The 26,525-nt window shown below is 49.1% G+C and overlaps 1 protein-coding gene across 2 annotated transcripts in view; it reads right to left on the bottom strand.

The window, feature by feature from the left end:
* LOC140393615 (laminin subunit beta-3-like) overlaps positions 1-26,525 on the bottom strand; it is a 118,580-nt gene that overhangs the window by 26,184 nt on the left and 65,871 nt on the right. For both annotated transcript variants that reach the window (XM_072479885.1, XM_072479886.1), the window contains exons 14-16: positions 26,156-26,325; positions 20,176-20,384; positions 6,220-6,408 (exon numbers count right to left, since the gene is read on the bottom strand). In XM_072479885.1, coding sequence (XP_072335986.1) covers positions 6,220-6,408; positions 20,176-20,384; positions 26,156-26,325 — 568 coding nt within the window. The remainder of the gene's footprint in view (positions 1-6,219; positions 6,409-20,175; positions 20,385-26,155; positions 26,326-26,525) is intronic.

The following is a 26,525-nucleotide window of genomic DNA, read 5'->3' as shown; positions in this document are numbered from 1 at the left end:
TGTTTGCCCTATATGTGGATGACCTGCTCCTGTATATTTCAGATCCGGTGGAGGGGATTGGGGAGGTCATGCAGATCCTATAAGATTTCAGGGATTTCTATAGGTCCCCCAATAGTAACAGAGATGTGGAGGAACAGATTGGCTTTCACTTTAGTAATGGAGAGGGATAGGTACGTGCAACAGGGCAAGGTTTACAATTGGGGGAAGGGTAAATACGATGTTGTCAGACAAGAATTGAAGTGCATAAGTTGGGAACATAGGCTGGCAGGGAAGGACACAAGTGAAATGTGGAACTTGTTCAAGGAACAGGTGCTACGTGTCCTTGATATGTATGTCCCTGTCAGGCAGGGAAGAGATGGTCGAGTGAGGGAACCATGGTTGACAAGAGAGGTTGAATGTCTTGTTAAGAGGAAAAAGGTGACTTATGTAAGGCTGAGGAATCAAGGTTCAGACAGGGCATTGGAGGGATACAAGATAGCCAGGAGGGAACTGAAGAAAGGGATTAGGAGAGCTAAGAGAGGGCATGAACAATCTTTGGCGGGTAGGATCAAGGAAAACCCCAAGGCCTTTTACACATATGTGAGAAATATGAGAATGACTAGAGCGAGGGTAGGTCCGATCAAGGACAGTAGCGGGAGATTGTGTATTGAGTCTGAAGAGATAGGAGAGGTCTTGAATGAGTATTTTTCTTCTGTATTTACAAATGAGAGGGGTGATATTGTTGGAGAGGACAGTGTGAAACAGATTGGTAAGCTCGAGGAAATACTTGTTAGGAAGGAAGATGTGTTGGGCATTTTGAAAAACTTGAGGATAGACAAGTCCCCCGGGCCTGACGGGATATATCCAAGGATTCTATGGGAAGCAAGAGATGAAATTGCAGAGCCATTGGCAATGATCTTTTCGTCCCCACTGTCAACAGGGGTGGTACCAGGGGATTGGAGAGTGGCGAATGTCGTGCCCCTGTTCAAAAAAGGAACTAGGGATAACCCTGGGAATTACAGGCCAGTTAGTCTTACTTCGGTGGTAGGCAAAGTAATGGAAAGGGTACTGAAGGATAGGATTTCTGAGCATCTGGAAAGACACTGCTTGATTAGGGATAGTCAGCACGGATTTGTGAGGGGTAGGTCTTGCCTTACAAATCTTATTGAATTCTTTGAGGAGGTGACCAAGCATGTGGATGAAGGTAAAGCAGTGGATGTAGTGTACATGGATTTTAGTAAGGCATTTGATAAAGTTCCCCATGGTAGGCTTATGCAGAAAGTAAGGAGGCATGGGATAGTGGGAAATTTGGCCAGTTGGATAACGAACTGGCTAACCGATAGAAGTCAGAGAGTGGTGGTGGATGGCAAATATTCAGCCTGGATCCCAGTTACCAGTGGCGTACCACAGGGATCAGTTCTGGGTCCTCTGCTGTTTGTGATTTTCATTAATGACTTGGATGAGGGAGTTGAAGGGTGGGTCAGTAAATTTGCAGACGATACGAAGATTGGTGGAGTTGTGGATAGTAAGGAGGGCTGGTGTCGGCTGCAAAGAGACATAGATAGGATGCAGAGCTGGGCTGAGAAGTGGCAGATGGAGTTTAACCCTGAAAAGTGTGAGGTTGTCCATTTTGGAAGGACAAATATGAATGCGGAATACAGGGTTAACGGTAGAGTTCTTGGCAATGTGGAGGAGCAGAGAGATCTTGGGGTCTATGTTCATACATCTTTGAAAGTTGCCACTCAAGTGGATAGAGCTGTGAAGAAGGCCTATGGTGTGCTCGCGTTCATTAACAGAGGGATTGAATTTAAGAGCCGTGAGGTGATGATGCAGCTGTACAAAACTTTGGTAAGGCCACATTTGGAGTACTGTGTACAGTTCTGGTCGCCTCATTTTAGGAAGGATGTGGAAGCTCTGGAAAAGGTGCAAAGAAGATTTACCAGGATGTTGCCTGGAATGGAGAGTAGGTCTTACGAGGAAAGGTTGAGGGTGCTAGGCCTTTTCTCATTAGAGCGGAGAAGGATGAGGGGCGACTTGATAGAGGTTTATAAGATGATCAGGGGAATAGATAGAGTAGACAGTCAGAGACTTTTTCCCCGGGTGGAACACACCATTACAAGGGGACATCAATTTAAGGTGAAAGGTGGAAGATATAGGAGGGATATCAGAGGTAGGTTCTTTACCCAGAGAGTAGTGGGGGCATGGAATGCACTGCCTGTGGAAGTAGTTGAGTCGGAAACATTAGGGACCTTCAAGCAGCTATTGGATAGGTACATGGATTACGGGAAAATGATATAGTGTAGATTTATTTGTTCTTAAGGGCAGCACGGTAGCATTGTGGATAGCACAATTGCTTCACAGATCCATGGTCCCAGGTTCGATTCCGGCTTGGGTCATTGTCTGTGCGGAGTCTGCAGATCCTCCCCGTGTCTGCGTGGGTTTCCTCCGGGTGCTCCGGTTTCCTCCCACAGTCCAAAGATGTGCGGGTTAGGTGAATTGGCCAATGATAAATTGCCCTTAATGTCCAAATTGCCCTTGGTGTTGGGTGGAGGTATTGAGTTTGGGTAGGGTGCTCTTTCCAAGAGCTGGTGCAGACTCAAAGGGCCGAATGGCCTCCTTCTGCACTGTAAATTCAATGATAATCTATGATTAATCTAGGACAAAGGTTCGGCACAACATCGTGGGCCGAAGGGCCTGTTCTGTGCTGTATTTTCTATGTTCTATGTTCTATGTTCTCGGGGTAGAAGTTGAATGTCGGGAAAAGTGAGCTTTTTGCGATACATGCGAGGGGCCAGGAAGAGACTGGGAGAGCTTCTGCTTAAGATGGTGGAGAGGAGCTTTCGCTACTTGGACATACGGGTGGCTAAGAGTTGGGATGCCCTGCACAAGTTTAACCTAACGCGGCTGGTGGATCAGATCGAGGGGGACTTTAAGAGGTGGGACATGCTGCCGCTTTCCCTGGCGGGCAGGGTGCAGTCCGTGAAGATGACGGTCCTCCCCAGGTTCTTGTTCGTCTTCCAGTGCCTTCCCATCCTCATCCCCAAGTCCTTCTTCAAGCGGGTGAACAGGATTATCACGGGATTTGTGTGGGCAAATAAGACCCCGCGTGCTAAGAGACTGTTCTTAGAGCGCAGTCGGGGGGCTGGCGCTGCCGAACCTCTGCAGCTATTATTGGGCAGCGAACATATCCACGATCCGGAAATGGGTAGTAGAGGGAGGGGGGGTGGTGTGGAAATGGCAGGAGGCGGCGTCTTGCAGGAATACTAACTTGGGGGCACTGATAACGGCACCGCTGCCGCTCCCGCCAACGCGGTACACCACGAGCCCGGTGGTGATGGCGGCATTGAGGATCATTGTTTATTGATGGGACTTTTGCTAGCCTGAGGCTGCTGGAAGAGAAATTCAGGTTGCCCCCAGGGAATACCTTTAGGTACCTGCAAGTCCGCGCTTTCTTGAAGAAGCAGGTGGGGGAATTCCCGCTGCTGCCTGCCCGTAGGATACAGGACAGGTCTCGGGCATGTGGGTAGGTGACGGAAAGGTATCAGACATATACCAGGAGCTGCAGGAAGCGGAGGAGGCTTGGTGGAGGAGCTGAAAGGCAAGTGGGAGGAGGTGCTGAGGGAGGAGCTGGATGAGGGCCTGTGGGCGGATGCCCTGGGCAGGGTCAATTCCTCCTCATCTATTGCCAGGCTTAGCCTGATTCAATTTAAGGTGGTACACAGGGCGCATATGACAGCAGCAAGAATAAGCAAGTTCTTTGGGGTGGAGGACAGGTGTGTGAGGTGTTCAGGGAGCCCAGCAAACCATGTCCATATGTTTTGGGCATGCCCGGCACTTAAAGAATTCTGGCGAGGCTTTGCAAAGGCACTTTCCAAGGTCTTGGACACTCGGGTAAAGCCGAGCTGGGGGATAGCGATATTTGGGGTGTTGGAAGATCCGGGAGTGCAGGAGTCGAAAGAGGCCGGAGTCTTGGCTTTTGCCTCCTTGGTAGCCCAGAGATGGCTCTTGTTAATGTGGAGGGATGCGAAACCCCCGAGTGTGGAGACTTGGGTCAGTGACTTGGCTGGGTTTCTAAGTTTGGAGAGGATAAAGTTTGCCTTGAGAGGGTCCTTGCTGGGGTTCTCCAGGCGGTGGCAGCCGTTCTTTGACTTTCTCGCGGAACGTTAAGTGAGGAGGTCGGCAGCAGCAGCAAACCGGGAGGGGGGGGGGGGCTGTATGGGTTGTGGATAGATTTTACAAGTAAAGGGCAGATATCCCACCTTGTTTTGTTAAGTTGTTACTTCATTTTTTTTTGTTTGTTTGTTTTTTGTTGCCTTCTGTCAGTAGTGGTTTTGTAAAAATTTTGAATAAAAAAAAGGATTGGCAATTGGCATCTAATGTGTGGCAGTTGTTAAATGTGGTGTTGTCCCTGGAAGTCAGTGTCGTACGAGATGCTGGAAAGACTTTTGATCGGGTAGAATGGGGCATTTGTTTGTGGTACTGGAAAAGTTTGGGAAAGGGCCTAAGTTTGTGTCATCGGATGATTGTTGTAAAAAGCACCACAAATAACGTGAGCTTGGGGTATTTTCAGTTGAACAGGAGAATGAGACAGGGTTCGCCCCGTCCTCTCTTGTTTGCAGTGGTGATAGTCCCTTTGGTCATTGCCCTGAGGGCTATAGATAGGTGGAGGGGGAACATGAGGGGGGGGGATCTGTGGACCAGAGGGGGCTGGATTCTCCGATTTTGAGGCTGTGTCCCCACGCTGGCGTGGGAACAGTGGCGTTTTACGACTGAACATTTGGCGTAAAACAGCCACCGATCGTCCGTTTGGGGGCTAGTAGCCAAACAGCGTAGAGCGCCCGGCTCTCGCTGCCGATATGGCCCGGAGAGTTGCTGGGTCCGTGGCCGCGCATGTGCACAGCGGCGGCCTGTAGCAGCCGCACCGTGCAACCTGGCCCCGGCCGCTCGCGGACCCAACCTGCAAAATAGTGCCCCCATTTGTCCGGCTCGCGAGCCCCGGACCACCAGCTTCCAAAACGGAGAATCCAGCCCCATATTTTTGAGCCTGTGAGATTAGGTTCTACATTTGGAGGGGGTGGGAAGGAAGGGGTTGGAAGGAATGGGGGATCTGTTCTTGGAGGGACGGTTTGCGAGTTTGGAGTTGTTATCGGAGAAATTTGAACTCTCATGATCTGACTCGTTCAGATACCTGCAAGTTCTCAACTTTGCGAAACGGATCTTTCCGACCATCCCTGTGGTGCCGCCAACCTCATTAATGGAGAGGGTTCTTTCGCTGGAAGGGTTGGAAGAGGGGAGTACATCGGGTACCTGTGGCAGGATTATGATTGAAGACGTTGTATCGGTGGAGGGGTTTAAGGCCAAATGGGAGGAGTTGGGGCTGGTGTTGGAGGATGGGGTGTAGAGTGAGGCTCTGTGGAGGGTGAACGCCACTTGCTCTTGATCCAGGCTCGGTTTAATACAGATTAAGGTAGTGCAGAGGGTTCATTTGACTGGGTCTAGGATGAGCAGGTTTTTTGCGGGAGTGGAGGACAAGTGTATGCATTGTCGGAGGGGCCTGGCTAACTATCTACACATGTTCTGGTTATGTTCTAAGCTCGTGGGGTTCTGGGTCGTCTTCTTTAGCACCATGCCGGCCATTCTGAAGATTGAGCTGAAGCCCTGTCCCTTCGTGGCCATATTTGGAGGGTCAGACTTGCCGGAGCCGCAGGCGGCCACGGGGGCCGATGTCCTGCCTTTGTCTCGCTGATTGTTTGGTGGTGAGTGCTGATGGGATGGAGGTTATCTTCCAGTGCCTCAGTGTGGCTGGGAGGTCTGATGGAGTTTCTATACCTCGAGAAAGTCAAGTCAACCGTGACGGGAGCAACTGAGGATTTCTACCAAAGATGGCACCTGCTAATTCTCTATTTCAACGAGCTGGTCAGCATTCGTTGCTGAGGTAAGGGGAGGGGACAGAGGGGAAAGGGAGGAGGAATTTTAAAAATAATAATAATCTTTATTAGTGTCACAAGTAGACTTACATTGACACTGCAATGACGTAATAATGAAGGAATATTCAATTACGTATAGCTGCTGACGAGATTTGACTGTTGAAAGTAAAATTGCCAATATTCCAATTCTACCACAAAAAGCTTGTAGGGAAAAATTATGGCAATACTTAAACTTATAGATAAGGAGGGTTAAGTATTCCTGTGCTATTTCATATATCACTATTATTTCTGAACATTTTAGAAAATGTCTTACCCTTTTGGCAAGCTCAGTGATTCTGTTTGAGACGTCTGGTATCGAAATACTTCCTCTCTCGGCATCTTCAATGGCTTTCTTGGCCAGGTGAAGTGTCCCCTGGCAATTGATACCTTCGCAGGGCTCAGGGCAAAGATCACCTGGGCACCTTTCTGCAGTGCAAGGTTCCATCCGAGAGCCACCACAGATCTGAAAAAAGGTCATAATAGCATTGGTTGAAAATAGTGATACATCTTCAACAAAAGCAATTCCATGTTAATAAAATTTAAAACAGGTTTTGCAAAGTCCTAAAAAGAAAATCTACCAGATTGTCACAGCTCCGGTATTGTGGGTATAGGTAAGCTACAAACCTACAACTGTATGGAATCACCTGGAACCTCAGTGTGAACTTGCAGAAGGTGCAGCTACGAGAGGCAGAAAGAAGTGGTCACACCCAAGGTACAGGACAATAGACGAAGCCTGTGTGGAATATAAGGAAAGCAGGAAGGAACTTAAGCAAGGAGTCAGGAGGGCTAGAAGAGGTCACGGAAAGTCACTGGCAATTAGGGTTAAGGAAAATCCCAAGGCTTTTTACACATACATAAAAAGCAAGAGGATAGCCAGGGAAAGGGTTGGCCCACTGAAGGATAGGCAAGGGAATCTATGTGTGGAGCCAGAGGAAATAGGCGAGGTACTAAATTAATACTTTGCATCAGTATTCACCAAAGAGAAGGAATTGGTGGATGTTGAGTCTGGAGAAGGGTGTGTAGATAGCCTGGGTCACATGAAATGAAATGAAAATTGCTTATTGTCACAAGTAGGCTTCAATGAAGTTACTATGAAAAGCCCCTTGTCGCCACATCCCGGCGCCTGTTCGGGGAGGCTGAGATCCAAAAAGACGAGGTGTTGGGCGTCTTGAAAAATATTAAGGTAGATAAGTCCCCAGGGCCGGATGGGATCAACCCCAGAATACTGAAGGAGGCTAGAGAGGAAATTGCTGAGGCCTTGACAGAAATATTTGGATCCTCACTGTCTTCAGGTGATGTCCCGGAGGACTGGAGAATAGCCAATGTTGTTCCTTTGTTTAAGAAGGGTAGCAAGGATAATCCAGGGAATTACAGGCCGGTGAGCCTTACGTCAGTGGTAGGGAAATTACTGGAGAGAATTCTGCGCGACAGGATCTACTCCCATTTGGAAGCAAATGGACGTATTAGTGAGAGGCAGCATGGTTTTGTAAAGGGGAGGTCATGTCTCACTAACTTGATAGAGTTTGTTGAAGAGGTCATAAAGATGATTGATGTAGGTAGGGCAGTGGATGTTGTCTGTATGGACTTCAGTAAGGCATTTGACAAGGTCCCTCATGGTAGACTGGTACAAAAGGTGATCACATGGGATCAGGGGTGAGCTGTCAAGGTGGATACAGAACTGGCTAGGTCATAGAAGGCAGAGAGTAGCAATGGAAGGGTGCTTTTCTAATTGGAGGGTTGTGACTAGTGGTGTTCCACAGGGATCAGTGCTGGGACCTTTGATGTTCGTAGTATCTATAAATGATTTGGAGGAAAATATAACTGGTCTGATTAGTAAGTTTGCAGACGACACAAAGGTTGGTGGAATTGCGGATAGCGATGAGGACTGTCAGAGGATACAGCAGGATTTAGATTGTTTGGAGACTTGGGCGGAGAGATGGCAGATAGAGTTTAATCCAGACAAATATGAGGTAATGCATTTTGGAAGGTCTAATGCAGGTAGGGAATATACAGTGAATGGTTGAACCCGCAAGAGTATTGAAAGTCAGAGAGATCTAGGTGTACAGGTCCACAGGTCACTGAAAGGGGTAACACAGGTGGAGAAGGTAGTCAAGAAGGCATACGGCATGCTTGCCTTCATTGGCCGGGGCATTGAGTATAAGAATTGGCAAGTCATGTTGCAGCTGTATAGAATCTTAGTTGGACCACACTTGAAGTATAGTGTTCAATTCTGGTCGCCACACTACCAGAAGGATGTGGAGGCTTTAGAGAGGGTGCAGAAGAGATTTACCAGGATGTTGCCTGGTGTGGAGGGCATTAGCTATGAGGAGCAGTTGAATAAACTCGGTTTGTTCTCACTGGAACGACGGAGGTTGAAGGGCGACCTGATAGAGGTCTACAAAATTATGAGGGGCATAGACAGAGTGGATAGTCAGAGGTTTTTCCCCAGGGTAGGGGGTCAATTACTGGGGGGCATATATTTCAGGTGCGAGGGGCAAGGTTTAGAGGAGATGTACGAGGCAAGTGTTTTACACAGAGAGTAGTGGGTGCCTGGAACTCGCTGCTGGAGGAGGTGGTGGAATCAGGGACGATAGTGACATTTAAGGGGCATCTTGACAAATACATGAATAGGATGGGAATAGAGGGATACGGACCCAGGAAGTTTTTAGTTTAGATGAGCAGCATGGTCGGCACGGGCTTGGAGGGCCGAAGGGCCTGTTCCTGTGCTGTACTTTTCTTTGTTCTTTGTTCTTAGACGGAGCAGGCAGGCTGTGCAGGAGTCCCCTGTGGCTGTGCCCCCTCTAACAAGTATGCCCTTTTGGATACTGATGAGGAGGAAGGCCCATCAGGTGACAGCAGCAGCAGTAGCCAGAGCAGTGGCACCATAGCAAGTCCTGCTGTACAGAGGAGGGGGGCAAAGCATAATAGAGCTACTAATTGGGGTTTCGATAGTCAGCGGCACAGATAGGCGCTTCTGTGGTCACAAAAGTGACTCCAGGATGGCGTGTTGCCTCCCTGGTACCAGGGTCATGGATGTTTCAGAGCAGTAACAGGACATCCTGAAGTGGGAGGGCAAACAGGCAGATGTCATTGTCCACATTGATACAAATGATATAGGCAGGAAGAGCAGCAAGATTCTACAAAGACATTACAGGGAGTTCGGTAGTAAGCTAAAAAACAGGACCTTTAGGGTAGTCATTTCAGGGTTACTCCCCATGCCATGTGCTCGTGAGGCTTGCATAGAATTTTCATAATTAAAAAATTTTTTTTTTACAGTGCAGAAAGAGGCCATTTGGCCCATCGGGTCTACACCGGCCCTTGAAAGAGCACCCTACTTAAGCCCACATCTCCACCCTATCCCTGTAACCCAGTAGCCCCACCAGTCCTTTGGACATTACAGAGCAATTTAGCAAGGCCAATCCACCTAACCTGCACATTTTTGGACTGTGGGAGTGTAATAACCTGCCTGCTTACCACTGGCTGGGGACTAATGGCAATCCCACAATCCTTAAGAAGTATGAGCTTCCCCAATGAGGGGGGGCGGAGAAATCATTAGCAGATTCCCTGCATAAATAAAGCTGGCCAGTTTGGAACCAGCTAGAGAGGAGTGAGCAGCAAGGGAGTTACTGCTGCTGTTGTATATATATGAAATGAAATGAAAAATGAAAATCGCTTATTGTCACAAGTAGGCTTCAAATGAAGTTACTGTGAAAAGCCCCTAGTCGCCACATTCCAGCGCCTGTTTGGGGAGGCTGATACGGGAATTGAACCGTGCTGCTGGCCTGCCTTGGTCTGCTTTCAAAGCCAGCAAATTTATTGTAAATAAATGTTATTTCTTTCTATCCTTCAACTCGTGCTGGATTCTTCGTGGCCCTCACAAAACTGGTGACGAGGGTTAAAGTGGATAGCTGTCTACACTGCTGAAGCCACCTCCCTGGATTTTTGTTGGATACAGGTCGGAAGTTTTTTTTCTGTTGCACTAAGCCTATTTATGGACGTTTGGATGTTTTTGATGCTGCGCTGGAAAGTTGGAACCAGTACGCACAACGGATGCGTTACTATTTCCGGGCAAACAATATCACCAAAAACGAGTGCCAGGTGGTCATTTTGCTCACTGGCTGCGGCCCGCATACGTTTGGGGTGATTAGGAGCCTTACGTACCCAGCTGCGCCGGACACCAAGGCGTTTGATGAACTTGTGAACTTAGTGGAGCAACATTTTAACCCAACCCCGTCCACAATAGTCCAGCGTTACCAGTTTAATACTGCTGAGAGGACCCCAGGAGAATCTCTTGCAGAGTTTCTATCCAGGCTATGCATGATTGCAGAGTACTGTGATTATGGTGAGACCTTGTCAGAAATGTTACGCGACCATTTGGTTTGGGGTATTAACAATGCGGCCACCCAGAAAAAGTTGTTAGCTGAGCCAACATTGAATTTTCAACAGGCCATTCAAATAGTATTGTCCCGAGAGAGCGCAGAACGGGGAGTGCAGGAGCTACAGGGAATGGAGGTGCACGTCTTGGGGCGCAACCCCTTCTGCTCAAAAGCGTCTCCCGCACTCCTGCGGTACCTTGGGCGGGGCGGCATCCGGATCGACGCCAGTGGCTGCCGGACGTTCCTCCCCGAAGGGAGCCTTCTCCAGAACCAATGGATGAAGAGCCATGTCCGTGTCAGACATGTGGGCGCCGACCCCATCGCGGACGCCGGTCCTGGGGGCGCCAGAGGCGCCATCATCCCGAGAGAAACTGGGGCCAGCCCAGGGGCCGTACCTTCCATTTGGATGAACCTGCGGTGACTACTCCCGAGAACGTGGAGACGGAGGACGACTGCCTGCAGCTGCATTGTGTGGCAGCTCCCCGTGTGGCCCCCATTAAGGTGACAGTACGGGTCAATGGCCACCCACTTGAGATGGAGTTGGACACTGGCGCAGTGGTCTCCGTGATCGCCCAGAGGACATTCGACCGCATCAAGCAGGGTATACAGACCCTTACATTAACCGACACACAGGCCAGGTTGGCCACCTACACGGGGGAACCATTGGACATTGCAGGAACTACAATGACCCCTGTTGTTTATGGATGCCAGGAGGGGCGTTTCCCACTTATCGTGGTGCGTGGCCATGGGCCCAGCCTGTTGGGTCGGGACTGGTTGCGCCATTTGCGGTTGCAGTGGCAGCACATCCTCCAAACAGTTTCTGAAGGGTTGACTGAGGTGCTAGGATGATACCCAGACATATTCCAGCCCGGTTTGGGGAAAATAAAGGAGTCCGTAGCCCATATCCAAGTCGAACCAGGAGCCACGCCGCGCTATTTCCGGGCACGCCTGGTGCCTTACGCCTTGCTCGAGAAGGTAGAAGGGGAGATCACTCATTTGGAGACTTTGAGTATTATCAGGCCCGTCCGTTTCGCTGACTAGGCAGCAGCAATTGTACCTGTTAAGGAGCCAGATGCCACAGTTCGCTTGTGCGGCGGCTATAATCTTACAGTGAATACGGCTTCCCTGCTCGACCGATATCCAATGCCTCACACAGAGGATCTCTACGTGAGTCACGACTACCTACAATTGGAGCTGGACCCTGCCTCCCGGTCATATGTAACGATTAATACACACCGGGGCCTGTATGAATATACACGGTTGCCCTTTGGGTATCCTCTGCCTGCGTTATTTTTCAACGTGTTATGGAGGGCATCTTGAGAGGTTTAACGCATGTCGCTGTCTACTTAGATGACGTTTTGATAACAGGGACGCGGAGCAGGAACATTTGGAAAATCTGGAGGCTGTCCTTAGACACTTTTTAGAGGCTGGAGTCCGTTTACGTCATACAAAGTGCGTCTTTCAGGTGAAGGAAGTAGTCTACCTAGGTTATCGGGTGGACCGCGAAGGTTTGCACTCCGTCGCAGAGAAGGTGCGTGCGATTCAACAGGCCCCCACCCCGACTGACACTTCGCATCTTCCTTCTTTTCTCGGCCTCGTAAACGATTACGGGAAGTTCCTCCCCAATCTGGCAACTACGCTGGCCCCGTTGTACCTTCTGCTAAAGAAGAATCACACGCGGGTTTGGGGTCAACTGCAAGAAACCGCTTTCTGGCGGGTAAAATTGTCGTCGTCTGGGGAACTAACCCACTATGATCCTGGAAAGCCTTTGCTCATCACGTGTGACGCATCCCCGTATGGTGTTGGGGCCGTCCTGTCCCACAAGATGGAGAATGACGCCGAGAGGCCGATAGCTTTTGCCTCCCACACATTGACTGCAGCGGAAAGGAAGTACGCACAGATCGAGAAGGAGGGCCTGGCGGTGATTTTTGCGGGGAAACCAGTATGTGTATGGCCGCCACTTCACTATCGTGACTGATCATAAGCCTCTGCTGGGACTTTTCCGAGAGGATAAGCCAATACCGCCCATTGCTTCCGCACGGATCCAGCGCTGGGCATTGTTGCCTACGAGTATTCTCTGGAGCACAAACCAGGGATCCAGATAGCGAATGCCGACGCAATGAGCCGATTGCCTTTATTAACCGGCCCCATGTCGACCCCCACGACTGGTGAGGTGGTTGCAACCCTACATTTTATGGACTCCTTACCTGTCACGGCATCACAAAATGAAATGAAATGAAAATCGCTTATTGTCACAAGTAGGCTTCAAATGAAGTTACTGTGAAAAGCCCCTAGTCGCCCCATTCCGGCGCCTGTTCGGGGAGGCTGTTACTGGAATTGAACCGTGCTGCTGGCCTGTCTCGGTCTGCTTTCAAAGCCAGCGATTTAGCCCTGTGCTAAACAGCCTCTGATCCGTGAGTGGACCCAGACGGAGCCTGTCCTGAAAAAGGTTCAGCACATAGTCCTGTATGGTGGGCAGCATAGACAGCTCCCAGGCGAGTTGCGGGCATTTTCCTCCAAGCTGTCAGAATTCAGCGTGGAAGACGGCATCCTCTTGTGGGGGACGTGTGTGATTGTCCTGGAAAAAGGCCAGGAGCTGATACTAAGAGACTTGCACAATGGGCATCCAGGTGTGACCAAAATGAAAATGTTGGCCCGGAGTTATGTCTGGTGGCCAGGCCTCGACACCAAAACTGCTCCATTTGCCAGGAGAATCAGAAGCTTCCGCCGGCCGCGCCCCTACATCACTGGGAATGGCCAGGGCGGCCTTGGGCACGCTTGCATGTAGATTTCGCAGGCCCTTTTCAAAGATCCATGTTCCTTCTATTAATCGATGCCCAGTTTGAATGGTTAGAGGTGCATAAGATGGTAGGCACAACGTCCTGCGCAACAATCGAGAAGATGCGTTTGCCTTTCAGTACGCATGGCCTTTCCCAAGGTGCTGGTCACGGATAACGGCACTCCGTTCACAAGTGAGGAGTTTGCGAGGTTCATGAAGATGAATGGCATATGCCATATCCGCACCGCTCCATACTACCCGGCTTCAAATGGGTTGTCGGACATTCAAACGGGGCCTAAAGAAGCAGTCTTCCGGATCTATGGACACGAGACTGGCTCGTTTTTTGTTTTCATACAGGACCACTCCACATGCGGTGACTGGGGTAGCTCCCGTGGAACTCTGAATGGGCCGGAGACTTCTCACCTGCCTTAGCATGGTTTTCCCGGACGTTGGTGCAAATTCCCGCACTCGGACATTGTTTTTCTCGGCATCGGCTGATTTGGTAGTTTGCACCCGGTGACCCAGTGTTCGTTCGAACTTTTGCTGGTGGTGTCCAGTGGGTCCCTGGCATTATCTTTTGCCGAACGGACCCTATCTCTTACCAGGTGCAAGCCCAGGGTCGTCTCCAGCACAAGCATGTAGACCACATTCGGTCCAGAAGACCATCTCTTCCAAAGATTCCCCGCCACCGGAGCTCACTTCTACAGCCACAGAGACCAGACACAGTGGAGAGTATTCCTTACGACCTTCCTCTGGCGCCACACTTAAAGCCTGCGAAGGTCGTTACAGAACTGCGCGGAGATAGAGATACTGAGATGACGGAGGTAGCGGACTCCGACTCCGAGATGGAGACACAGGACGCATCAGAGGGGGAGTCCTCAGGCCCACGGGCCATGGATGTACAACCGTTACGCCGTTCATAACGGAAGCGCAGTTCTCCATCTCGTTACACGCCGCCCGATCCAGCGCCGCATGCAAATGGTGTCCGGCCTGCGGCCAAACGAGTCCGACACCCTCCTTCACCAGGGTCTTCGGTGGATTCCTTGGACTTTGGGGGGGCGGGGAGGGATGTTATAACCTGCCTGCTTACCACTGGCTGGAGACTAATGGCAATCCCACAATCCTTCGGGAGTATGAGCTTCCCCAATGAGGGGGGCGGAGAAATCATTTGCAGATTCCCTGGATAAATAAAGCTGGCCAGTGTGGAATCAGCTAGAGAGGAGTGAGCAGCAAGGGAATTGCTGCTGCTGCTGTTGTTGTGTATATATATATGTTCTTGTAAATAAATGTTATTTCTTTCTATCCTTCAACTCATGCTGGATTCTTCATGGCACTCACAAAAGGGAGGAAATCGGAGCACTCGGAGGAAACCCACGCAGACACGGGGAGAACATAGAACATACAGTGCAGCAGGAGGCCATTCGGCCCATAGAATCTGCACCGACCCACTTAAGCCCTCACTTCCACCCTACCCTGTAACCCAATAAGCCCTCAACCTTTTTGGTCACTACTGGCAATTTAGCATGGCCAATCCACCTAACCTGCACGTCTTTGGACTGTGGGAGGAAACCGGAGCACCCGAAGGAAACCCACGCAGACACAGGGAGAACGTGCAGACTACGCACAGACAGTGACCCAGCGGGGAATCGAACCTGGGACCCTGGCGCTGTGAAGCTACAGTGTTATCCACTTGTGCTACCGTGCTGCCCATTGGTAAAGTCGCATGGGATTCGGGGTGTGTAGCTGGATGGATAAAGCCTGGCAACAGGAGACAGTGGAAGGGAGTTTTTCAGAATGGAGATCTGTAACTAGTGGTGTTCCACTGGGATCAGTGCTGGGACCACTGTTGTTTGTTATGTATAGAAATGATCTGGAAGAACATGTAGATGGTCTGATGAACCAGTTTGCGGATGACGCCTAGATAGGTGAAATTACAGATAGTGAAGGGTCAGAGAATACAGCAGAATATAGATAGATTGGAGAGTTGGGCAGAGAAATGGCAGATGGAGTTCAATCTGGACAAGTGTGAGGTGAAATTCAGGTGTGAATTATACAGTAAATGGCAGAACCCTTAAGAGCATTGACATACAGAGGGATCTGACGTTCAGGTCCACAGTTCCATGAAAGTGACAATGAAGGTTGAGAAGGTGGTCAAGAAGGCATACGGCATGCTTGCCTTCATCAACCAGGGCATTGAGTACAAGAGTTGGCAGGTCATGTTGCAGTTGTATAAAATTTTAGGTAGGCCACATTTGGAATATTGCGTGCAGTTCTGGTTGCCGCAGTACCAGAAGGACGTGGATGTTTTGGAGAAAGTGCCCACCCAGGGGGGTGGGCACGGGAGCAATAGGTCAGAAGGTGAGAGCATTGAGGGAGAACTAGGGAATAGGGACAGTGTGGCTCTGAGGCAGAGCAGACAGGGAGAAGTTGCTGAACTCAGCGGGTCTGGTGGCCTGAAGTGCATATGTTTTAATGCAAGGAGCATTACGGGTAAGGCAGATGAACTTAGAGCTTGGATTAGTACTTGGAACTATGATGTTGTTGCCATTACAGAGACCTGGTTGAGGGAAGGGCAGGATTGGCAGCTAAACGTTCCAGGATTTAGATGTTTCAGGCGGGATAGAGGGGGATGTAAAAGGGGAGGTGGAGTTGCGCTACTTGTTCGGGAGAATATCACAGCTGTACTGCGAGAGGACACCTCAGAGGGCAGTGAGGCTATATGGGTAGAGATCAGGAATAAGAAGGGTGCAGTCACAACGTTGGGGGTATACTACAGGCCTCCCAACAGCCAGCGGGAGATAGAGGAGCAGATAGGTAGACAGATTTTGGAAAAGAGTAAAAACAACAGGGTTGTGGTGATGGGAGACTTCAACTTCCCCAATATTGACTGGGACTCACTTAGTGCCAGGGGCTTAGACGGGGCGGAGTTTGTAAGGAGCATCCAGGAGGGCTTCTTAAAACAATATGTAGACAGTCCAACTAGGGAAGGAGCGTACTGGACCTGGTATTGGGGAATGAGCCCGGCCAGGTGGTAGATGTTTCAGTAGGGGAGCATTTCGGTAACAGTGACCACAATTCAGTAAGTTTTAAAGTACTGGTGGACAAGGATAAGAGTGGTCCGAGGATGAATGTGCTAAATTGGGGGAAGGCTAATTATAACAATATTAGGCGGGAACTGAAGAACATAGATTGGGGGCGGGTGTTTGAGGGCAAATCAACATCTGACATGTGGGAGGCTTTCAAGTGGCAGTTGAAAGGAATACAGGACCGGCATGTTCCTGTGAGGAAGAAAGATAAATACGGCAATTTTCGGGAACCTTGGATGACGAGTGATATTGTAGGCCTCGTCAAAAAGAAAAAGGAGGCATTTGTCAGGGCTAAAAGGCTGGGAACAGACGAAGCCTGCGTGGAATATAAGGAAAGTAGGAAGGAACTTAAGCAAGGAGTCAGGAGGGCGAGAAGGGGTCATGAAAAGTCATTGGCAAGTAGGGTTAAGGAAAATCCCAAGGCTTTTTACACTTACATAAAAAGCAAGAGGGTAGCCAGGGAAAGGGTTGGCCCACTGAAGGATAGGCAAGGGAATCTATGTGTGGAGCCAGAGGAAATGGGCGAGGTACTAAATGAATACTTTGCATCAATATTCACCAAAGAGAAGGAATTGGTAGATGTTGAGTCTGGAGAAGGGGGTGTAGATAGCCTGGGTCACATTGTGATCCAAAAAGACGAGATGTTGGGTGTCTTAAAAAATATTAAGGTAGATAAGTCCCCAGGGCCTGATGGGATCTACCCCAGAATACTGAAGGAGGCTGGAGAGGAAATTGCTGAGGCCTTGACAGAAATCTTTGGATCCTCGCTGTCTTCAGGGGATGTCCCGGAGGACTGGAGAATAGCCAATGTTGTTCCTCTGTTTAAGAAGGGTAGCAAGGATAATCCCGGGAACTACAGGCCGGTGAGCCTTACTTCAGTGGTAGGGAAATTACTGGAGAGAATTCTTCGAGACAGGATCTACTCCCATTTGGAAGCAAATGGACGTATTAGTGAGAGGCAGCACGGTTTTGTGAAGGGGAGGTCGTGTCTCACTAACTTGATAGAGTTTTTCGAGGAGGTCACTAAGATGATTGATGCAGGTAGGGCAGTAGATGTTGTCTATATGGACTTCAGTAAGGCCTTTGACAAGGTCCCTCATGGTAGACTAGTACAAAAGGTGAAGTCACACGGGATCAGGGGTGAGCTGGCAAGGTGGATACAGAACTGGGTAGGCCATAGAAGGCAGAGAGTAGCAATGGAGGGATGCTTTTCTAATTGGAGGGCTGTGACCAGTGGTGTTCCACAGGGATCAGTGCTGGGACCTTTGCACTTTGTAGTATATATAAATGATTTGGAGGAAAATGTAACTGGTCTGATTAGTAAGTTTGCAGACGACACAAAGGTTGGTGGAATTGCGGATAGCGATGAGGACTGTCGGAGGATACAGCAGGATTTAGATTGTCTGGAGACTTGGGCGGAGAGATGGCAGATGGAGTTTAATCCGGACAAATGTGAGGTAATGCATTTTGGAAGGTCTAATGCAGGTAGGGAATATACAGTGAATGGTAGAACCCTCAAGAGTATTGAAAGTCAAAGAGATCTAGGAGTACAGGTCCACAGGTCATTGAAAGGGGCAACACAGGTGGAGAAGGTAGTCAAGAAGGCATACGGCATGCTTGCCTTCATTGGCCGGGGCATTGAGTATAAGAATTGGCAAGTCATGTTGCAGCTGTATAGAACCTTAGTTAGGCCACACTTGGAGTATAGTGTTCAATTCTGGTCGCCACACTACCAGAAGGATGTGGAGGCTTTAGAGAGGGTGCAGAAGAGATTTACCAGAATGTTGCCTGGTATGGAGGGCATTAGCTATGAGGAGCGATTGAATAAACTCGGTTTGTTCTCACTGGAACGAAGGAGGTTGAGGGGAGACCTGATAGAGGTCTACAAAATGATGAGGGGCACAGACAGAGTGGATAGTCAGAGGCTTTTACCCGGGGTAGAGGGGTCAATTACTAGGGGGCATAGGTTTAAGGTGAGAGGGGCAAGGTTTAGAGTAGATGTACGAGGCAAGTTTTTTACGCAGAGGGTAGTGGGTGCCTGGAACTCGCTACCGGAGGAGGTGGTGGAAGCAGGGACGATAGGGACATTTAAGGGGCATCTTGACAAATATATGAATAGGATGGGAATAGAAGGATACGGACCCAGGAAGTGAAGAAGATTGTAGTTTAGTCGGGCAGCATGGTCGGCACGGGCTTGGAGGGCCGAAGGGCCTGTTCCTGTGCTGTACATTTCTTTGTTCTTTGTTTTGTTCTTTGAAAAGAAGATTAACGAGGATGTTGCCAGGAGGGTCTGGAGGGTGTTAGCTATGAGGATTAAACTCAAATTGTTTTTGATGGAAAGGCAGATCGAGGTCTGCAAAATTACGAGAGGAATAGACAGGGTGAATAGTCAGAGCTTTATTCCAGGGGGGACGACTCAATTACAAGAGGGCACAGGTTCCAGGTGAGAGGGGGAAAGTTTAGGGGAGATGTGCGGGGAAAGTTTTTCACGTAGAAGGTGGTGGGTGCCTGGAACGCGCTGCCATTAGAGGTCGTAGAGGCGGGCACAATAGCAGCACTAAAGATGTATCTTGATAGCCACATGAACGGGCGGGGAATGGAGGCTATGCAGATCCTTTGGGCAATAGGTAGTCGGTGTAAATAACAAATCTGGATCGATGCAGGCTTGGTGGGCTGAAGGGCCTGTTCCTGTGCTGTAATGTTCTTTGTTCTCACCCAAATTTAATCAAGGATGAAGACAGTAAGCCACAAAGCGAAGGCCTTCTATGATATTATTTAGCTGAGGTGCAAAATGAAATAGACTACAGGGAAAATAGACTTCAGACATATTGGGTGGTACTTTGCATATCGGCCGGGCTGGCAACGGAGTGGAAAATCTTGTGAGTGACCCAAATTGCGTTTCATGCTGATATAAACATAAGATGCTATTGTTCCTCCCCCACCAGTGATATGGGGCGTTTCCCTATGCTCAATGTCAGAAACATCGTGAATATATTATCATCTCATTATCTCATTAGCATCTCATTATCAACTGAATCACCAACACCACTTCCTCCCATTAAAACGTCCACTCACTGTTGCTTCACAGCGCCAGAGACCCGGGTTCGACTCCCGGTTTGGGCACTGTCTGTGCTGAGTCTGCACGTTCTCCCTGTGTCTGCGTGGGTTTCCTCCGGGTGCTCCGGTTTCCTCCCACAGTCCAGGAAGATGTGCTATTGGGTGAATTGGACATTCTGAATTCTCCCTCTGTGTACCCGAGCAGGCGCTGGAAAGTGGTGACTCGGGGCTTTTCACAGTAACTTCATTGCATTGTTAATGTAAGCCTACTTGTGACAATAAAGATTATTATTATCAGGTGTACATCTGGCGAACAGACCTAGAGCTCAGATGAGTGTATCACTCAGGGGGAGCGGGTCAGTGTCAGGGGACAGTCCCTGGGAAGTGCTGGGATGGGGGAGGGAGCTTTTTCTTGGCGGGGTGGATCCTAACAAACTATTGTGCACTAGGGCTGCCTTAGAAAATAGTGCCCCAATCTTCAATTAAGTTGCTGAACGGAGCGACTCAGAGCCAGAGTTATGTTGTGGAAGCTGTCCCTTTATGTTTTTCAGACTGAGTGCTCGAGATATACTGGATTAAGCCGCCATTGCTGCCAGTGGCTTCAACATTGTTTTTCCTGCCCGCTACTGACCTTTGCTGATTTTCAGGAAAATTTCACCCATTGTGTTTTGTCAGTTATGATAGTTGAAATGCAAATATTCAATGATCCCTAAACTCAGGTACGAAAAGGAAACATATGCCCTCTGAATGTCTTAATTGTCAACTTTTTTTTGCACTCACATAGCTGATTCAATTGAATTGTAACAATCGGAGAGGTCATATGTCAGTGTTTGAATGAAAACAGCGAATCCCACTACAAACCCGTATTGACATAGCTGCAAATTGAACCTGCCATCAAATTCACATGCTCCACTGTTTAAATGGTCCCTTACTTTGTTGATGAGAGGATTTACGTTGGGAGACTTCAGACCGTGCTTCAGATTTTCCAGTTTATTCCTGTTGTCTGTGTTTATATGTTTAATGAGCTGATTTGCAGTTAACCGAGCTTCTCTAGATTTAAGAATGATGGGTTCCACAGCAACAATCCCGTCTTTTGCTTTTCCAGACTGTTGATATGATGAAAGAATGTTGTTGAAAGTACCTGGAGGAAACAGAAACCATCAGTCACCTCGATCTAAATACATTGTGTAGGGATGGTGTAGGAGGGTTAGGGTTTCAGTTATTTTGGAGCACATTCTGGGGAAGGTTGGACCTGTGCAGACAGGTGGGGGCACCAATATCCTGGGAGAAAAATTTGCTACTGCTCTTCGGGGGTTTATCTAATTTGTCAGGGCTGTAGCCAGAAGCTAGTGTTGAGAGTAGTGAGGTACTGAGGAGGGTATCAAGGTTGCAGGTGTGTTCCGGCGGACAGAAAGGTGGGTTGAAGTGTGTCTACTTCAATGCAAGGAGCATCCGGAATAAGGTAGGTGAACTTGGAGCGTGGATTGGTACCTGGGACTACGATGTTGTGGCCATTACGGAGACATGGTTAGAACAGGGACAGGAATGGTTATTGGAAGTTCCGGGGTATAGATGTTTCAGTAAGAGTAGGGTAGGTGGTAAAAGAGGTGGAGGAGTCCATTGTTAATCAAGGATAGTTTAACGGCTGCAGAAAGGCAGTTCGAGGGGGATCTGCCTACTGAGGTAATATGGGCCGAAGTTAGAAATAGGAAAGGAGCGGTCACGTTGTTTGGAGTTTTCTATAGGCCCCCAAATAGTAATAGAGATGTGGAGGAAGAAATTGCAAAACAGATTATGGATAGGTGTGTAGTTGTCATGGTGACTTTAACTTTCCAAATATTGATTGGAACCTCTATAGGTCAAACAGTTCGGATGGGGCAGTTTTTGTACAGAGTGTGCAGGAGGGTTTCCTGACACAACATGTGGCTAGGCCGACAAGAGGGGGGTTTGGTACTGGGTAATGTACCGGGCCAAGTGTTAGATTTGTTTGTGGGAGAGCACTTTGGAGATAGTGACCACAATTCGGTGTCTTTCACTATAGCAATGGAGAGGGATAGGGCCATACGGCAGGACAAGGTTTATAATTGGGGGAGGGGCAATTATGATGCAATTAGGCAAGAATTAGGGAGCATAAGATGGGAACAGAAACTGTCAGGGAAAGGCACAAATGAAAAGTGGAGCTTGTTCAAGAAACAAATACTGCGTGTCCTTGATAGGTATGTCCCTGTCAGGCAGGGAGGAAATGGCTGTGTGAGGGAACCATGGTCCACAAAAGAAGTTGAATGTCTTGTCAAGAGGAAAAAGGAAGCGTATGTAAGGATGAGAAAAGCCCTAGCTTTTGGGTCGCTTGAGGGTTACAAGGTAGCAAGGAATTTGCTAAAAAAAAGGGCTTTGGAGAGCTAGGAGGGGGCTTGAGAAGTCCTTGGAGGGTCAGATCAAGAAAAACCCCAAGGCTTTTTACTCTTATGTGAGAAATAAAAGAATGACCAGGGTGAGGTTAGGGCCGGTCAAGGACAGTAGTGAGAACTTGTGCATGGAGTCAGAAGAAATAGGAGAGGCGTTGAATGAATACTTTTCTTCAGTGTTCACAAAGGGGAGGGGCCATGTTTTTGAGGATGAGAGTGTGAAACAGGCGGGTAGGCTGGAGGGGGTAGATGTTCTGAGGAAGGATGTATTAGCAATTTTGAAAAATCTTAGGGTCGACAAGTCCCCTGGGCCAGATGGGATATATCCAAGGATTCTTTGGGAGGCAAGGGATGAGATTGCAGAGCCTTTGGCTTTGATCTTTGGGTCCTCACTGTCCACGGGGATAGTGCCAGAGGACTGGAGAGTGGCAAATGTTGTTCCTCTGTTCAAGAAAGGGAATAGGAATGACCCTGGTAATTATAGGCCGGTTAGTCTTACTTCAGTGGTCGGTAAGTTAATGGAAAAGGTCCTGTAGGATAGGATTTATGACCATTTGGAAAGATGCAGCTTAATCCGGGATAGTCAACACGGATTCGTGAAGGGTAAGTCTTGCCTCACAAATTTGATTGAATTCTTTGAGGAGGTAACTAAGTGTGTAGATGAAGGTAGAGCAGTTGATGTCGTATACATGGATTTTAGTAAGACGTTTGATAAGGGTCCCCATGGTCGGCTTATGAAGAAAGTAAGGAGGTGTGGGATAGAGGGAAATTTGGCCAATTGGATAAGTAACTGGCTATCACATAGAAGACAGAGGGTGGTGGTGGATGGAAAATGTTCAGACTGGAGACCAGTTACCAGCGGTGTACCACAGGGATCAGTGCTGGGTCCTCTGCTATTTGTGATTTTTATCAATGACTTGGAGGAGGGGGCTGAAGGATTGGTCAGTAAATTTGATGATGCCACCAAGATTGCTGGAGTAGTGGATGAGGTGGAGGGCTGTTGTAGGCTGCAAAGAGACATTGATAGGATGCAGAGCTGGGCCGAAAAATGGCAGATGGAGTTTAACCCTGATATGTGCGAGGTGATTCATTTTGTTAGGACAAATTTGAATGCGGATTACAGGGTCAACGGCAGGGTTCTGAGGAATGTGGAGGAACAGAGAGATCTTGGGGTTCATATCCACAGATCTCTGAAGGTTGCCACTCAAGTGGATAGAGCCGTGAAGAAGGCTTATTGTGTGTTAGCGTTTATTAACAGGGGGCTTGAGTTTAAGAGCCGCAGGGTTATGCTGCAACTGTACATGACCCTGGTGAGACCACATTTGGAGTATTGTGTGCAGTTCTGGTCACCTCATTATAGGAAGGATGTGGAAGCATTGGAAAGGGTGCAAAGGAGATTTACCAGGATGCTGCCTGGTTTGCAGGATAGGTCTTATGAGGAAAGGTTGAGGGAGCTAGGGCTTTTCTCTTTGGAGCGGAGGAGGATGAGAGGCGACTTAATTGAGATGTATAAGATGATGAGGGGGATAGATAGAGTGGACATTCAGAGACTATTTCCTCGGGTGGATGTAGCTGTTACAAGGGGGCATAACTATAAGGTTCAGGGTGGGAGATATAGGAGGGATGTCCAAGGTAGGTTCTTTACTCAGAGGGTGGTTAGGGTGTGGAATGGACTGCCTGCTGTGATAGTGGAGTCGGACACTTTAGGAGCTTCCAAGCGGTTATTGGATAGGCACATGGAGCACACCAGAATGACAGGGAATGGGACAGCTTGATCTTGGTTTTGGACAATGCTCGGCACATCATCGAGGGCCGAAGGGCCTGTTCTGTGCTGTACTGTTCTATGTTCTATATTCTATGTTAAAAGTTTTTGTGTTCAGAAGAAAAGTGAATGTGTTCGGATTTTTGTTTTCATTTCACTTTCTCAATAGGCTTCCTATCCACACTACCCTGCAGAGAATCTGGGCAAGCACCACACTCACAGCTATTGGTCGATATTTTCCAAACTAATCCAAGAGCTGGGAGGCAGGGAGATCGAGATACAGGAAAACTTACTGCCAAATTTCCCCCACCTGACGAGCGAAAGCCTCCTCCTGATGGCCTGACTCAGACTCAACACTTCAGCGATCCACTGGCACATCAGACAACACAACAATATCCAGTCTCACAAGACACAATGGCCTGGATTCCTCGTTGGGAGTCTGTCCCGCTACCACTGCTAACGAGAACAGAAAATTTGGTTGCACCGTTGGCTGGTGCCAGGATTCCCACTGGTTGTCAATGGAGTTGTCATTGAAAACACCCCATGCCACCCGGAAATCTCTGGGATGGGGCGGGGGGGGGGGGCACTGCTGGTGGGATCAGAGAATCCTGCCACCAGCGATCGGCTGGATAATCCCACCCAATATCTTTTTTAAATTTCCCGCTTTCCAAAGCTGTAACTTTAGGTTTCATTTGGTTTGATGGGTGCCAGTTATTCTCTGCTAGTTACCCTGTGCCTTATTGTCAAAGTGAGTTTTGATTGTGAAAGTTTACTGGCTATTCCAATCTGAGGTGTGGATCCCACACCCCAATCCCAATGTTGACCTAATATCTGCCACATGCACTTTCTCAAACGGTGAGTGTTCTGCAGCGCAAAACCTGACTGATTTATTTTTACCTTCTTAGCCAGCAATGGTTGACTCAGCATCAACTCGAATCAACCTGGAATCTTCCGGATCGCTATGCGCAATCCCTTCTTGGAATCCAAACCTTGCTTCATAGAACAGTACAGCACAGTACAGGCCATTCGGCCCATGATGTTGTGCCGACCATTTATCCTAATCTAAGATCAACCTAACCTCCACCCCTTCAATTTACTGCTGTCCATGTGCCTGTCTAAAAGTCGCTTAAATGTCCCTAATGACTCTGACTCCACCACCTCTGCTGGCAGTGCATTCCACACACCCACCACTCTCTGTGTAAAGAACCTGCCTCTGACATCTCCCCTATACCTTCCTCCAATCACCTTAAATTTATGTCCCCTCGTGACAGCCATTTCCACCCTGGGGAAAAGTCTCTGGCTGTCCACTCTATCCATGCCTCTCATCACCTTGTACACCTCTATCAAGTCACCTCTCTGCCTTCTTCGCTCCAGTGAGAAAAGCCCTAGATCCCTCAACCATTCTTCATAAGACATGCCCTCCAGTCCAGGCAGCATCCTGGTAAATCTCCTCCGCACCCTCTCCAAAGCATCCACATCCTTCCTATAATGAGGCGACCAGAACTGGGCACAATATTCCAAGTGTGGTCTAACCAGGGTTTTATAAAGCTGCAGCAAAACCTCGCGGCTCTTAAACTCAATCCCCCTGTTAATGAAAGCCAACACACCATACGCCTTCTTAACAACCCTATCAACCTGGATGGCAACTTTGAGGGATCTATGGACGTGGACCCCTTATCCTCTGACCTTCCCATCTCTGACTCTGAATGATCTGTCCTCAGCAAAGGCCTCAGCTTCATCCACCTGACACCCCCACCTCAACCAAATTTGAACTGAGGACAACATTGAGCTTTCCTTCAGTCCTCTTGGCCTCTGTACCCACTTCTTTGGCCCAGGCCCCTCTGTCTGGCCATTTACCCTCCCTAAATCCTGTAATCAAGAAACACTGGCATGACATTGACCACTTCAACTTCTCTCCTCCCTTCAAACACTCTTACTTTCTCACCCTTCAGGGGCAAAATTCTCCCCAAACGGCGCGATGTCCGCCGACTGCCGCCCAAAACGGCGCCAATCAGACGGGCATCGCGCCGCCCCAAAGGTGCGGAATGCTCCGCATCTTTGGGGGCCGAGCCCCAGCATTGAGGGGCTAGGCCGACTCCGGAGGAATTTCCGCCCCGCCAGCTGGCGGAAACGGCCTTTGTTGCCCCGCCAGCTGGCACGGAAATGACATGTCGGTGCGGCGCATGCGCGGGAGTGTCAGCGGCCGCTGAAAGTTTCCTGCGCATGCGCAGTGGAGGGAGTCTCTTCCGCCTCCGCCATGGTGGAGACCGTGGCGAAGGCGGAAGGGAAAGAGTGCCCCCACGGCACAGGCCCGCCCGCGGATCGGTGGGCCCCGATCGCGGGCAAGGCCACCGTAGGGGCACCCCCCGGGGTCAGATCGCCCTGCGCCCAGGACCCCAGGACCCCAGAGCCCGCCCACACCGCCTTGTCCAGCCGGTAAATAGGTACTTTAATTTACGCCGGCGGGACAGGCAATTTATCGGCGGGACTTCGGCCCATTCGGGCCGGCGAATCGAGCGGGGGGGCCCGCCAACCGGCACGGCCCGATTCCCGCCCCCGCCGAATATCCGGTGCCGGAGACTTAGGCAACCGGCGGGGGCGGGATTCACGGCAGCCCCCGGCGATTCTCCAACCTGGCGGGGGGTTGGAGAATGACGCCCCTGGTCTGTAAAGCTATCTGCACACATGTTGAACATTAGAGCATTTACTGCAACAGAAGGTCAGTGTGGTTCTAGGGTGTGATACCTTGTGTGCCTTGTGAATCTTCACTGATGAAAAGTTCAATTTTTTCCTTTGTGCTCTGCAGCTGACTGTTGATGGTTTTTACATTTCTGTCCAAGACATCCATTTCGTTGCTCAGCCGATAACTTTGATCCACTATATCAGTATCAGGATTGATTTGCTCAGCTTCCACCCTGTGTCCAAATATAAACAAATAGACTGAGGAATAAAGTTCTGCTTTAGTGTGACACCAACACACAGGGAATGGTGAAACTCAGATTCTACAAAACCCTTACAAGTTTTATTGTGGAATTCTCACATTTGCATTTTTCTCCAATCACAAATCTGACACAACAACTGCGAGTGACTGAACTTCTTAACATAGATCAGAAAG

The sequence above is a fragment of the Scyliorhinus torazame genome, chromosome 17, assembly GCF_047496885.1.
Source record: "Scyliorhinus torazame isolate Kashiwa2021f chromosome 17, sScyTor2.1, whole genome shotgun sequence".
Classification (NCBI taxonomy): domain Eukaryota; kingdom Metazoa; phylum Chordata; class Chondrichthyes; order Carcharhiniformes; family Scyliorhinidae; genus Scyliorhinus; species Scyliorhinus torazame.
The sequence above is the reverse complement of the archived record's forward strand: the minus strand, read 5'-3'. Positions and strand labels throughout refer to the sequence as shown.